This window comes from Perca flavescens, chromosome 21 (assembly GCF_004354835.1).
Source record: "Perca flavescens isolate YP-PL-M2 chromosome 21, PFLA_1.0, whole genome shotgun sequence".
NCBI lineage: Eukaryota > Metazoa > Chordata > Actinopteri > Perciformes > Percidae > Perca > Perca flavescens.
This window is the reverse complement of record NC_041351.1, coordinates 2,628,533-2,644,533: the sequence shown is the minus strand read 5'-3', so window position 1 is coordinate 2,644,533 and position 16,001 is coordinate 2,628,533. Positions and strand designations below refer to the sequence as shown.

General features: G+C 45.7%; 1 protein-coding gene across 1 annotated transcript in view; it reads left to right on the top strand.

The window, feature by feature from the left end:
- LOC114548083 (glutamate receptor ionotropic, delta-1) overlaps positions 1–16,001 on the top strand; it is a 674,316-nt gene that overhangs the window by 520,958 nt on the left and 137,357 nt on the right. Inside the window, exon 7 of the mRNA XM_028567790.1 lies at positions 6,132–6,251. Within this exon, the coding sequence (XP_028423591.1) occupies positions 6,132–6,251 (120 nt within the window). The remainder of the gene's footprint in view (positions 1–6,131; positions 6,252–16,001) is intronic.

Below are 16,001 nucleotides of genomic sequence, written 5' to 3'. Positions count from 1 at the left end.
GAGCCAATAAGCACGCAGCATGTTTCTACCAAGATCTGATAATGTTTGTGATTGGCTGTCTAACGTTACACGTAATAGTATTGTTTAGGGACCAGTATCAAAGTCACAGTATTGGTATCGGTACCAGTACCGATACCCAGCCCTGCATATCAGTAGAAATTGCATTTTAAAATTAAATGAAATGCACCTTTGTGACTATGAAACATTTTTTATTTAACTTTAACATTTTCCTTATTTGACAACTGTGTCAGAAAGTCCTTTACACAGCCTGCGTTTTACACTGCAGAGCAGTACATCACCACATCTACAATAGGGAGCAAAATCTCCTGTTTTGGCTGAACTTGAACAACATTTCCAACCGGCCGCCATTGCTCGGACTACTTTGCTGATGAGATGGAAAATGACTTTGTGAGAGGACGGCAAAACACAGAGTGAAAAATGGACGGAGAAGAGCGCTCTCATTCTGTACAAGATGCAGCCTCCCTGCGTATATTCATACTAAATGGATGTGTGTGTGTATCGAGGCGAGACACCCCATCACAACGAAAGTACTGCTACTCCATACTCACAATGCAAAGCACATACTGATGGGGAGACAGCGAATAGGCCAATCAGTAACAAGCACCTTTAAGGGCAACTGTGTGTTGATACTTGAAATACAGAAGTGAAATATGTAACTAGAACAGTTTCCCAAGAGAACGTACCAAAATAAAACATGTACTGTAGGACATACAGTATGTTGCATTTAAAATGATTACAGCCCTGGGCGCCCGGTTAGCTCAGTTGGTAGAGCGTGCCCTATCTCTAGAGGTTTACTTCTCGACGCAGCGGGCCCAGTGTTCAACTCCGACTTGCGGCCCTTTGCTGCATGCCATTCTCCCCTTTCATGTGTTCTGCCGTCCTGTCAAAATAAAGGCAGAAAATGCCCAAAAAATATAGCCTGACCAGCCAGCCCCACATCCAGATGTTGGGTCTGGGAGCTCCCCATTGGTCAGGGCTCAATCCGAGGGGCGGGATAAACGGGTGTCTTTCAAATTCCCTCTGCACGCAATAGGATAGCGCTACAACCAATCAGAGCAACGCTAGCTGATAGTTGTTGAACACATCTTCCCTTTTTTAAGAATGACTTCAGTGCCGTTCTTTGTTCTTTTCTCAAAGAAAAGCTGAACTCCAAGTCTTCCAGAAGACCTCTGTTCACCAGCAGCAGCAGCAGCAGCCATAAGCCCCGCCCACCGACTCTATACACGATGTGATTGGCCTGACCAGCATTCACAAGCCAGTTCGCAAGCCAATGGAGAGTTGCTAGACTGACCCTGGCTGCAAATTACATATGCTGCCGTTAATGATTCAAGCCCTAAATTTAGATGCAAGAAACATTTCTTAGACATTTTTCTCTTTCCCCAAAACAAAATTAAATGAAGCTAATGGTTCAGTTCAGCATCTAAAACATGTTGGCTTTAAAAGTTAGCTAACGGTTCAGTTTCACAGTTTAAACATTTCGGTTAAAGTTAGCTAACACAGTTAAAACCTCCAAGATTAGGGGGACAGCCCATTTCTCCGAGGCTCCATTGTTCCGACCTCTCAATATCCCCAAAAAAATTCCTTTGGTCCTACAGCCCATTGTTCTGACCATATAGGCTTTTAGCAAACCTCTCTACCACCAGTCCTCTGCAGCGATGAACCTCCTTGGGTTTTTTTCTTTGCTTTTTGGGGGGGTTTACCTCTCTTTCCTCTCAGCCCTTTCTCCCTTCCTTTTATACTATTTGCCCTCTGTTACTCTTTTTTAAACTCCTCTTAATACATCCTCAATGTCTGTCTCCCTTCATCCCTCCCACATCTGTCTTACTTTTGACTGAAGTGCCCGTATTATGATAAACCCATCCATGGTGTTCTGAGTGAGATCCGGTTTCTGAATGTGTCCTGCCTTCAGTCTCCTGGTGAGCTGGTCAACATCTGCACGGCTTTCTACGTCACTAGCCAAGATGAGGGGGCTAGGGGGCTAACCGTTAGCATGCTAGCTCGTTCTCAATAGCAAAACACTGCTACAACACACGCTAGTTCACCATAATCTACAAAAGAACTACTTACAAGTGCGCCCTCGTTTAGAAGAAGTCTCCCGGCTAATTGCAGCAGTTTGGTGAGCAGAGCTCATCCATGGCTTCATCTCTCGTCCACGTTACAAACTTCACAGCATACAGCTCTCGGATGTATCATAAGAGGGAACCAAGGCCATGTAAGCACCAGCTATGTCTGTAGTAGCGTTATGTAGGCATATCTAGCTATGTATAGTATTACCGTTCTCTTAATACATCCATGCTAGCTACTGATAGTAGCTACATGACGTTACATCCACGAAACAGGCTTTACAGCATACATACATCCCTTGGGTGTATCATAAGATAATACCATGCACGGATTAATATAATACATGGTGAATTACAACCATTAGCTATATCCATTATTACAGCTAGCTACATGAGCTCAGAGAACAGTAATGTGAGTGGGCGTGCGAAGTCCTGTGGGTCTGCTCGCGACCATTATGCACGTTCGTCATACCTAGTTAGATAACTCTGGATTTGGCTACTAGTGAATGTTAAAAATGTTAAAATATGTGACTTTTTAAACAAGGACCCTTTAAGTGTTCGGGCTGGTAGGTTGGTGTACCCCAAAAAAATGAATCCGCTGAAATATAGACGTTTCTTTCGCCATGTAATGTCTATGTGAAAAGTCTTTCTGGGCCATTGGGTGCAGTACCACCGTTATCCGCTAAGCCCATGGTGGCTTTTAGACATCGCACTCTTCCTGGGGGATGGGCTACTGAGCATGTGCGACTGCCAACAAAGATGTTACAGAAGTGAGATGTCTCACTCTGTAGCTAAAACAGAGAGCTGAACACAGGGTGAAAAGAGGAGCTGCAGCAATGTGCAGTACAACTAAAATATGGTGTTTTTTTGAAAATTAAACCATGTAAACCTATTCTGGTACAACCTCTAAATACAATTATGAAACTGAAAATGAGCAGAATATGGGAGCTTTAAAGCTACTGACCTTACCATTGCTACTACCAGCAGGGGACAGAGTCTCCATGCTGTCTCCTGTTTATGTCCAGTATACCAGGATGTTGATGAGATATTAGGTTTGGGCGTGTTAGTTTAAACAGAGATTAGTTCTCCTACTGGAGATAAACACACTTGATGAACGCACCAAAACGTGGCGATGTAAATGTAGCCTGAGTCATCCTGACAGACCTGCGTTCAGAAAGCACAGCCCCTGTTGGGCGAACAGTCACGTAGTGCTACGTGGCATTTCTTTATAGCCGTGAGACGGATGGAGGACTGGAAGCACAGCTGACTTTGCAGCAAGCTGCTCGCCAAACCAAACCAATCATTATCAAACATGATTTCCCTCCGCGTGACGATGACTGCGACCTTTTGCAGATGACAGGCGAACGTTGAGCTCGCCGGCCTGCAGTGATGTGTGTCTTTCGTCTCGCTTTACATCCTACATGAACCAGCGGAAGTCATGCAGCGACATTTCATCCGTGGCCTTTCAGTTGAAACAGCACAACTGTCTGTCGCAGGCCGCATTCGGCACGCTCAATCAGGCCTCTAATGGTAATTAACACGACCTAGCGTGCGCCGCGCGCTGTGTATTCTGTCTCACAAAGGCAGCTGATCAAAGCAGACATCTCTGATCATGAATAAATAACGTTGAGCATTGATTCATGAACTCATTAATTGCAGCGGCTTGCATACGTTTACACACCCACGCTGAAGTTGACTAAAAAGAGGAATAAAAGAAACATCTTTTGGGAATTGATTTTAATGCCTTAATAAAATAAATAGGAAAAATCCAACCTTTAAGGGCACCAATTTTCTTTGTGAATGAATAATGTATCGTAAATACATGAATAAATGTTCTTCCTTACAATACAGGGGGCATAAGTCAGTCCACCCCTATGTTAAATTCCCATAGAGGCAGGCAGAGGTTTATTTTGAAAGGCCAGTTATTTCATGGATCCAGGATACTATGCATCCTGATAAAGTTCCCTTGGCCTTTGGAATTAAAATAGCCCCCCCACATCATCACATACCCTTCACCATACCCCCACATCATCACATACACTTCACCATACCCCCACACCATCACATACCCTTCACCATACCCACCCATCATCACATACCCTTCACCATACCCACCCATCATCACATACCCTTCACCATACCCCCACATCATCACATACCCTTCACCATACCCCCACATCATCACATACCCTTCACTATACCCCCACATCATCACATACCCTTCACCATACCTAGAGATTGGCATGATTTTATTTCAGTTAGCCTAATAGCTGGTTTGATTTGCATTGAGAGATAATTTTATGGAAAGTACCCCATGCCAATCTCTAGGTGTGGTGAAGGGTATGTGATGATGTGGGGGTATGGTGAAGGGTATGTGATGATGTGGGGGTATGGTGAAGGGTATGTGATGATGGTGTGGGACTATTTTAATTCCAAAGGCCAAGGGAACTTTATCAGGATGCATAGTATCCTGGATCCATGAAATAACTGGCCTTTAAAAATATACATCTGCCTGCCTCTATGGGAATTTAACATAGGGGTGGACTAACTTTTGCCCCCTGTATTTTAAGGAAGAACATTTATTTATGTATGATACATTATTCATTCACAAAGAAAATTGGTGTCCTTAAAGGTTGGATTTTTCCAAATTTTTGTAATTAAGACATTAAGATCAATTTGCAAAAGATGTTTTTTGTATTCCTCTTTTTAGTCAACTTCAGCGTGGGTGTGTAAACTTATGCAAGCCACTGTAAGTCCCTATCTATATCGGTCCACGTTGTTTCTCGGACTGGTGGTTTCCGTGGGTAATTCTGTGTGTTCAGTGCTCTTTGTGTGCCTCGTGGAGTTATCAATCTGACATCAATATCACACGGCTTAGCAGCTCATAAAGCATCATGGGACGCAGCGTGATATTTAAGGTGCCGAGATGGCGGCAGCAGCACTTTCAAAGGTCACAACGGCAAACCTCTCTACCACCAGTCCTCTGCAGCGATGAAGCTGTTTGGCTGTTTTTCCTTGGGCTTCTTTTTTACCTCTCTTTCCTCTCAGCACTTCCTCTCTTCCTCTTATACTATTTGCCCCTCCGTTGCTCTTTTTAAACCCCTTTTTAATACATCCTAAATGTGTGTCTCCCTTCATCCCTCCCACCTCTGTCTTACTGTCTCTGTGTCTCTCTCTTCATTATATTTCATCTGCAGGAACATTAAAGTTAACAATACTGGAAAGGCCTCTTTTACAATGGGTACAAGATAAAATATAGTTTAATAAAGTAGCTGTTACTTTCTTCTCCTCCACACTAAAGGCCCCATCTTGCACTCGGCACAGCACAAAGCTTGAGGAACACATAACTGAAAATATTTTAATTTCTACTTAAAGCTACAGGGTCCTATCCTGCACTCTGCGCAGCACAAAGCCCAACCCAAGTGTCTTTGCTAGTTTAATGCAAATTTAGTTTACCTGAAAATTTAGTGCAAATGCACCTGGCCCAAGGGTGTGCTGGTCTTACAGGGAGGTGTGTTCAGGTGCATTCTGGGAGTATTGCTATCTTGAGGCAGTGGGAAGTGATCGCACCATTGACCAACAAAAACCTGGTCTAAAGTCAATAACGCAGCATTTCATTGTTATTTTAACAGAGCATTAGTAAAATGCTCCTAGACTTGTGGACAGCGCGCACACACTATGCTTGTTACACACACTGGGACGCACAGCAGCACACACACGGTGAAAATCTTCCATCACAGCAATGCTCCAAGGTCCAAACGCACCTGGCTTTTAAAGGGAATGGGAGATGATCTCTGATTGGTTGATTGCATGTTACGGCCAACACATACCTCTGATTAATGAAGACACTAAGTACAACCCTTTAGGACTGTCAAACTAGCAAAAGTGGATTTGGACATGTCCTAAACGCACTAACCCTAACCATTAGACAGTTAAAATAGGGCCCTCTGATGTTTGTTACTGTCATAGTTAAAATCACAAAAGCTTACAGATCGAGCATGATATTTGACTTCCTCTCTCACCCTCCTCTCTCCCCTCTCTCTTCAGGGCAACATCACAGGTCTGACAGGTACGATGGATTTTAAGGAAGGCGGCTCCAACTCTCACGTCCAGTTTGAGATTCTCGGCTCCAGCTTCAGCGAGACCTTCGGGAAGGACATCAAGAGGGTGAGTTCACAGCGTTTCTCTTTCGACAATGAACTGGAAAGAGATGATGCGGAGGCAAAACCTCCTACGCGTGTCAGACCTAAGAAGCTGCAGCCTGACGTTCGGACTGAACGGACCTTGTTGTTACATTACTGGGTTTGACATTGCCCTCGTCTTGGCCTCTTTCTGTGGGAGGGAGATTTGATTTGGCCAGCATAAAGTTTGCACAAGTTAAGCAACTTTAAAAGAGATATGGCAGTCTATATTATCTATATTGAGCTTGCAAGTTGTTCCAGTAAACTACATGTTGGCTTAGGGTTACACACACACACACACACACACAGAGAGAGACAGACACACACGCACGCATGCATGCACGCACACACACTCTTATCACACTCAGGGCTAATCACTTCCATACTGTGTCCATATGCCAACATAGAAATTAAATTGTAATGTGGAGAGAAGATGGTGAGTGGCCAAAGTTTCTGCAGTTATCTGCAGTTCAGTAGAGTGATGTGGGAAAGAAGCTGGTCTTATGTCTGGTTGTTTTTGTGCTATATATCTCATGATGTAAGTCAGATAACTCAGACCAAATTGTGAGACTTTTGTCTTTCATTAATGTCCCAAAACGATTAATAATTTCCCCATTCGTCCTGTCTGATAAATCAACAGCTGAACTATACAACACAGAATGGCCATATTAAAGCTCCCATATTATGCTCATTTTTCAGGTTCATAATTGTATTCTGAGGTTGTACCATAATAGGTTTACATGGTTTAATTATCAAAAAAACACCATATTGTTGTTATACTGCACATTGCTGCAGCTCCTCTTTTCACCCTGTGTTCAGGTCTCTGTTTTAGCTACAGAGTGAGACATCTCAACTTCTGTTACATCTTTGATTGCACATGCTCAGTAGCTCAGATGTAGATCATGTCAGCTAGCTCCATAGACAGTAAAAGAAAGGCTGTTTCTCCAACTTCAGTCCGTTACAAGGCAGGATCAGCTGGGAGACTTCTTCTAAACCAGGGAGCACATGGAAGTAGTTCTTTTGGAGATCATGGTGAACTAGTGTGTGTTGTTAACCTGACTCCGCCAGATGGATCGCTTCGCATTTGCTCGGCATATCCATCTGGGAACTTTCCGTTGGAGAACTTTTGGGAAGGGGTGAAAATCCTGGTAAGCTGATTGGATAAACCATCTGTCTATCACCACCTATAGTTGGTGATAGACGGGCCAAATCAACCAATCAGATCAATGAAGCGTATGAAAATACAACCACAAGCCAGGCTACCCCTACTGCTGCTGCAGGCAAAGCATAGCTCGTTAGCTCAGCAAGCTAGCAACATGTCGGTAAAGAAGATTTTCCGTTTGTGTAACGAGAATTTAGGAATAAAAGGCCCCATTTCAGGTTCCTGGTCCATATTCCAAAAGAAGGATCCAAGAGAAAAAAGCATTAGCGAGCAGCTAACAGAATTAGGGCTACCGCTGTCTGAAAATCCTGGTTAGCTGATTGGATAAACCATCTCTCTATCACCACCTAAACCCGCCTCAAAACCAACGCTGATTGGTCGGTCGTTTGGCGAACGGCTCCAAATTTTCTCTATCACAAGATGCCAGACTGATCTGGGAGGAGAACTGGAGCTCGCCAGATCAGGATGCTCTCACCAGGCTAGTTGATATAGCAGTGCTTTGCCATTGAGAACGAGGTAGCATGCTAGCGCTAGCAAACCGGATCTCACTCAGAACACCATGAATGGATTTATTCAAAGTGTGTATGCGTGTGGAAGCACCAGAGACACAAAATAACACCCCAAATCACCAGAAAAAGTGATTTATTTTTTCATAATATGGGCACTTTAAGATAAAACAATCTTTGTGTGAGCATGCTGAGCCGGTGCCTTGCATTGTGGGAGCTGTAGTTGTTGCTGAGCGGGCACATTAACAGCACTGTGTGAATGTGAATTGTGAATGAAGACAGTCATCATTCATACAAACCGCATGCTCCAATCCGTTCCCACTTCATTAATTTTTCCAATTATTGAAAACATTTTTTTTTTTTTTTTTTGCGGTAACCTTGATTAACAGTGCCGATGACGAGGGCGCCGAACATGCGTCCCTCGCCGGTAAACCAATCAATATTTAACGTGATGAATGAGGTTTTAATTAACTCTCCGAAGACTTTGAACTCGCCTCGTTTTGGGTGTATGTCGGCGCCATTTTACAGCAGACGAGTAGATATCTAACTAGATGTTATCGCTGCATTTTCATGGCTTCACCTTAACCTTGACTCTGAAAATATCGTTTATTTATTAATTGACGCACACACACACACACTCGCACATATATACACACACACATATACTCTCACACACACACACTCGCGCATATACACACGCACGTATATACACACACACACACACACACACAAACACCCTAACACACACACAGACAGACAGACAGACAGACAGACAGACAGACACACACACACACACACACACACACACACACACACAGACAGACACACAGACAGACAGACACACACAGACAGACAGACACACAGATAGACACACAGACAGACAGAAAGACAGACAGACACACAGATAGACAGACAGACACACAGACAGACACACACACAGATAGACACACAGACAGACGATATACAGTGAGGAAAGTAAGTATTTGAACACCCTGCTATTTTGCAAGTTCTCCCACTTAGAAATCATGGAGGGGTCTGAAATTGTCATCGTAGGTGCATGTCCACTGTGAGAGACATAATCTAAAAAAAAAATCCAGAAATCACAATGTATGATTTTTTAACTATTTATTTGTAAGATACAGCTGCAAATAAGTATTTGAACACCTGTCTATCAGTTCGAATTCTGACCCTCAAAGACCTGTTAGTCTGCCTTTAAAATGTCCACCTCCACTCCATTTATTATCCTAAATTAGATGCACCTTTTTGAGGTAGTTAGCTGCATAAAGACACCTGCCCACCCCATACAATCAGTAAGAATCCAACTACTAACATGGCCAAGACCAAAGAGCTGTCCAAAGACACTAGAGACAAAACTGTACACCTCAACAAGGCTGGAAAGGGCTACGGGGAAATTGCCAAGCAGCTTGGTGAAAAAAGGTCCACTGTTGGAGCAATCATTAGAAAATGGAAGAAGTTAAACATGACTGTCAATCTCCCTCGGACTGGGGCTCCATGCAAGATCTCACCTCGTGGGGTCTCAGTGATCCTAAGAAAGGTGAGAAATCAGCCCAGAACTACACGAGAGGAGCTGGTCAATGACCTTAAAAAAGCTGGGACCACCGTTTCCAAGGTTACTGTTGGTAATACACTAAGACGTCAAGGTTTGAAATCATGCGTGGCACGGAAGGGTCCCCTGCTTAAACCAGCACATGTCCAGGCGCGTCTTAAGTTTGCCAATGACCATTTGGATGATCCAGAGGAGTCATGGGAGAAAGTCATGTGGTCAGATGAGACCAAAATAGAACTTTTTGGTCATAATTCCACTAACCGTGTTTGGAGGAAGAAGAATGATGAGTACCATCCCAAGAACACCATCCCTACTGTGAAGCATGGGGGGGTAGCATCATGCTTTGGGGGTGTTTTTCTGCACATGGGACAGGGCGACTGCACTGTATTAAGGAGAGGATGACCGGGGCCATGTATTGCGAGATTTTGGGGAACAACCTCCTTCCCTCAGTTAGAGCATTGAAGATGGGTCGAGGCTGGGTCTTCCAACATGACAATGAGCGAGCACACACAGCCAGGATAACCAAGGAGTGGCTCTGTAAGAAGCATATCAAGGTTCTGGCGTGGCCTAGCCAGTCTCCAGACCTGAACCCAATAGAGAATCTTTGGAGGGAGCTCAAACTAAGAAACCTGACTGATCTAGAGAAGATCTGTGTGGAGGAGTGGGCCAAAATCCCTCCTGCAGTGTGTGCAAACCTGGTGAAAAACTACAGGAAACATTTGACCTCTGTACTTGCAAACAAAGGCTACTGTACCAAATATTAACATTGATTTTCTCAGGTGTTCAAATACTTATTTGCAGCTGTATCATACAATTAAATAGTTAAAAAATCATACAATGTGATTTCTGGATATTTTTTTTAGATTATGTCTCTCACAGTGGACATGCACCTACGATGACAATTTCAGACCCCTCCATGATTTCTAAGTGGGAGAACTTGCAAAATAGCTGGGTGTTCAAATACTTATTTTCCTCACTGTATGATCTCAACGCTAGATGGTAAAAAATTCCCACACGTTGGACCCTTGACTCTCAGAAAACACTCAAAATCTATTCTGAAGCAAATTATATCCCTGGTACAGGCAACGTCATGTAAAAACCATTCCGTCTGAAATATGTTTTTTTTATTCATTATTTTCTTCTGTGTGTGTGTGTGTGTGTCTGTCTGTATGGGTGTGTGTGTGTGTGTGTGTGTGTGTCTGTCTGTCTGTGTGTATGTGTGTGTGTAAGGTTGTAAGGGCGAAGCTCTTTCACCAACATACACAAAGCAGTAATGAAGATTTAATCACCTGGCTTCTCATTCTGAGTTATGAGTCCCCCTGTGTTCCATAATTGCCATTAGGAGAACACACACACACACACACACACACACACACACACACACACACACACACACACACACACACACACACACACACACACACACACACACACACACACACACACACACACACACACACACACACACACACACCAATACACATTGTTATGACTCCCTCCTGCACTGAAATATATCTCCAATTTAAACCCACGTTAATGAAGACCTCCCGGTGTGATTCTCCCTCTCTCAAACACACACAAATGAGCACAAAGACAAATTATTACCAACATGCAGTGCATGTGCGGCTCTCCTGTGTGCTGTAAAGTGCCGACACACAGCTGACATTAGTCTAAATAAAATGCATGTGCACGCCCACACACACACAACAGTGGGGTACGAAATGATGGGCCAATCAGATGTAAGAACACACACAACAGTCAGCAGGTTGATTTCTTACTAATGTGTTTTAAAAGGTTGTTTTTTTTTCCGATAAGATGTCGAAACGATCGCGGCATCAAAGTGTTCCGCCCCTGATCGTGTGGCCGGACAGATTGAAAAACGTGGGTGCCAAAAATAGAAAAACAAGCTCTGCTTCGCGTTAACTAGCGTCACGTGCAACGATGCTTCTGTTTCCTGTATCGTCCGTTTCGGACAAGGGGGGGTAAGCTTCGCTTCAGAACTCAAACCTCCTATGGCGCCATTCTGATGCTACCAAGCCATCACCTCCCGTCAGCATCCCATTGACTACCATTCATTTTGACGTGACTTTGACAGAGAATAACTTTACATCTGAAGCGTTTAAAGACTCTATTTGTCCGTTGTTTATTTCTAAAGAAACACGACAATGTATAAAAGGCTCCATTACCTTGTAGCTCACGTTATGGCTCCGTAGCAGACGCTTTTATAAAAATAGGCTAACGATTGGGTCATAACCACGAGACTTACTGTCACACAGTAGAGGAATTACCGTATAGTACAGGAGAAGCTCACAGGCAGTTTGGACTTCCATTATCTGTTTAGGTTTAATTACTAATGTTAACTAGCATGTTAGTGATCAGTAATTATTAATGTTAACTATCATGTTAGTGATCAGTAATTACTAATGTTAACTAGCATGTTAGTGATCAGTAATTAGCCTGTGTCTATGTTATCTCCTTACATCTAAGGCCTCCCGCACACTGGCTGCGTGGCGTTTTCTACACGTTTTCTGCAACGTCACGCAACACTACGCCATGCAATGCCACGCCACAGCACGCAACGTCATGCCACGCAACGTCACGCCACGCCACACAAAGTCACGCCACGCAACGTCACGCCACGCAACGCCATACCACGCCACGCCACACCACGCTCACGCCACGCCACACCAAGCAACGTCACGCCATGCAACGCCACGCTCACGCTCACGCCACACCACGCCATACTCACGCCACGCCACGCAACGTCACGCCACACCACGCCACGCCACACCAAGCAACGTCACGCCAAGCAACGTCACGCCATGCAACGCCACGCTCACGCCACACCACGCCACACCATGCTCACGCCACGCCACACCACGCAACGTCACGCCACACCACGCCACACAACGCAACGTCACGCCACACCACGCTCACGCCACGCCACACCACGCTCACGCCACGCATCAAATTACTAGTGATCAGTAATTAGCCTGTGTCTATGTTATCTCCTTGCATCTAAGGCTTCCCGCACACTGGCTGCGTGGCGTTTTCTACACGTTTTCTGCAACGTCACGCAACACCACGCCATGCAATGCCACGCCACAGCACGCAACGTCATGCCACGCAACGTCACGGCACGCCACACAACGCAACGTCATGCCACGCAAAGTTACGCCACGCAACGTCACGCCACGCAACGTCACGCCACGCAACGTCACGCCACGCAACGTCACGCCACGCAACGTCACGCCACACAACGCCATACCACGCTCACGCCACGCCACACCAAGCAACGTCACACCATGCCACGCCACGCTCACGCCACGCCACACCACGCTCACGCCACGCCACACCAAGCAACGTCACGCCATGCAACGCCACGCTCACGCCACGCCATGCTCACGCCACGCCACACCACGCTCACGCAACGTCACGCCACACCACGCCACGCCACGCCACACCAAGCAACGTCACGCCATGCAATGTCACGCCATGCAACGCCACGCTCACGCCACACCACGCCACACCATGCTCACGCCACGCCACACCACGCTCACGCCACGCAACGTCACGCCACGCCACGCAACGCCATACCACGCTCACGCCACGCCACACCAAGCAACGTCACACCATGCCACACCACGCTCACGCCACGCTCACGCCATACCACGCCACACCACGCTCACGCCACACCACACCACGCTCACGCCACACCACGCTCACGCCACGCCACACCACACTCACGCCACACCACGCAACCTCACGCCATGCAACGCCACGCTCACGCCACACCACGCCACACCACGCTCACGCCACACCACGCCACACCACGCTCACGCCACACTAAGCAACGTCACGCCATGCAACGCCACGCTCACGCCACACCATGCTCACGCCATGCAACACCACGCTCACGCCACACCATGCTCACGCCACGCCACACCACGCTCACGCCACGCCACACCACGCAACCTCACGCCATGCAACGCCACGCTCACGCCACGCCACGCTCACGCCACGCTCACGCCACGTCATCAACCAAACCCCTGCTCCCAAAACGTGAGGACGGCTTCACTGTGACGGTGAGCAAAATGTCTCGCCATCTGTTCTGAAATTCTCTTCTTAATTCTGCATTTCACCCGTTTTTTGTCTGATCTCTCCGTCCGACTCTGGAGGATAAACCGAGCCAGACGAGTTTTTTTTTGTCGGTGTATCTCACACGGACTTATTACTTCAGGCAGCAGTCTAGATCTGCTGGTGGAGGCAAGATGAGGCAGGACAACTTTGATATAGTTTCTGATGTGCAGGGTAGATGTTGTCGGCCTGGCGGTGAGATATCAGCTACTCTCTCTCATCACACACGCACGCACGCACGCACGCACACACACACACACACACACACACACACACACACACACACACACACACACACACACGGTTATTTCACTATCTTTGTGGGGACCCGTCATTGACAAAATGCATTCCCTAGCCCCTTAACCTAACCTTAACCATCACAACTAAATGCCTAACCTTAACCCTTACCCTCACCCTAACCATAACCTAATTCTAACCCTAACCCTAATCCTAAAACCAAGTCTTAACCTTCAAACAGCCATTCAAACTTGTGGGGTCCAGCATTTTGGCCCCAAAAAGCTGTGCAGACCCCACAAGTATACTGTATTCCCCGGTTTTTGGACCCCACGAATATAGTAAAACAAGCTCACACACACACACACACGCAAACACACACACACACACACTCGATTCATCCCCCCACAGTGTAGTGTTGGTGTTATCCAAATCTCCATCTCGATCGTCCTGTGCTGTCCACGCCTCTCGTCTATCCTCCCAGGGCCATTTCTCAAAGCAAATTTTCCCCACAGATGAGACACCACCCCCCCCTCCCTCCTCCCCCCCCTCCCCCCCCCCTTTTCTCCCGCCTCCACATCAGAACTGATAGAGATTGAAATGCCATTTCCCTGGAAACATGTGCACTGGCAGCAGCGCTCTGGTCCTTCACACCTTTCCCCCCTCCCCTGTGTGTTATTCCATCCATCTCTCTCCTCCACTCTTTCTCTCATCTCGTTGACTTTTGATACCTCTTCACAGCAATTTGTTGTCGGTAAATCCACCTCCCACTGCAAAAAAAAAAAAAACTTTATATTTTCCATCAGCTCGGTTCGGTGGCAGCGGCTGAAACGTGTGTCGGAAGACATTACGCGCTCGCCCACTCTCCGCTGAGGGTCTGTCGGCGAAAACGCTGTTTTTAATCAGATGCAGGACGGCCGCTGGGACAACTACAGCAGACAGAAATGTCTCCAACTTCTAATAGGGCCCCTGATTTCGCTCCAGCGCTTTCCAAACTAGGGCCTGAGGACTCTCAGGGGGTTCCTGCGTGGACACACGTGTCAAACTCAAGACTTTTGTGTCACTTTTCACAACGATTCTTTTGACATTTTTGTTGCGCTTTTTCCAAACGTTTTTGACATTTTCTTCGTCATTTTTGTCGACCAAACTGTAACTGAGAAGACTGTATGAAACATGCTATAATACAGTCAAAGAAATTAGACTTTTACCATGACATAAAACCAATATATAACAATATTCAATTTCAATTCAATTTTATTTATAGTATCAAATCATAACAAGAGTTAACATACACACACAGAGACGCACACACACACACATATATACAGAGACAAACTCACACACAGAAAATGGTGAAAGATGTGTCATCATAACAAGAGTTATCTCGAGACACTTTACAGATAGAGTAGGTCTAGACCACACTATAATTTACAAAGCCCCAACAATTCTAATAATTCCCCCAAGAACAAGCAGTGGCGCTAGATATACTCTACATGTCTGGCCCTTGATTTGATTCTCATTTTCTAGTGTGAAAATTAAGAACTATTTAGTTATGATTATCAGGGATGCACTTAATCCAAGATTGGGCTTCAGATTCGGCAGAATATTTGGGCTTTTTTGACGGGGTTGGGTTTCTGCCGAACCTCAGAATTTTTTCCCAGCGAACCAAATCTGGCCCCTCCATACATTTAGATTCACAATACATATTTTCTTCTTCATTTTTGTTGACCAAACTGTAACTGAGAAACATGCATTAATACAGATAAAAAGATATTTGACTTTTCCCATGACATAAAGAGAGGGTCGCCTCCCTACGCCTGCGGGTTGTGGGGGGGAAAACTCTGACTGTTGTTTGTGCATATGCACCAAACAGGAGTTCGGAGTATTCGGCCTTCTTGGAGACCTTGACTGGAGTCCTGCATGGGGCTCCAGTGGGGGACTCCATTGTTCTGCTGGGGGACTTCAACGCACACGTGGGCAATGATGGAGACACCTGAGAGGCGTGATTGGGAGGAACGGCCTCCTGATCTAAACCAGAGTGGTTGTTTGTTGTTGGACTTCTGTGCTAGTCATGGATTGTCTATAACGAACACCATGTTCGAACATAGGGATGCTCATAAGTGTACCTGG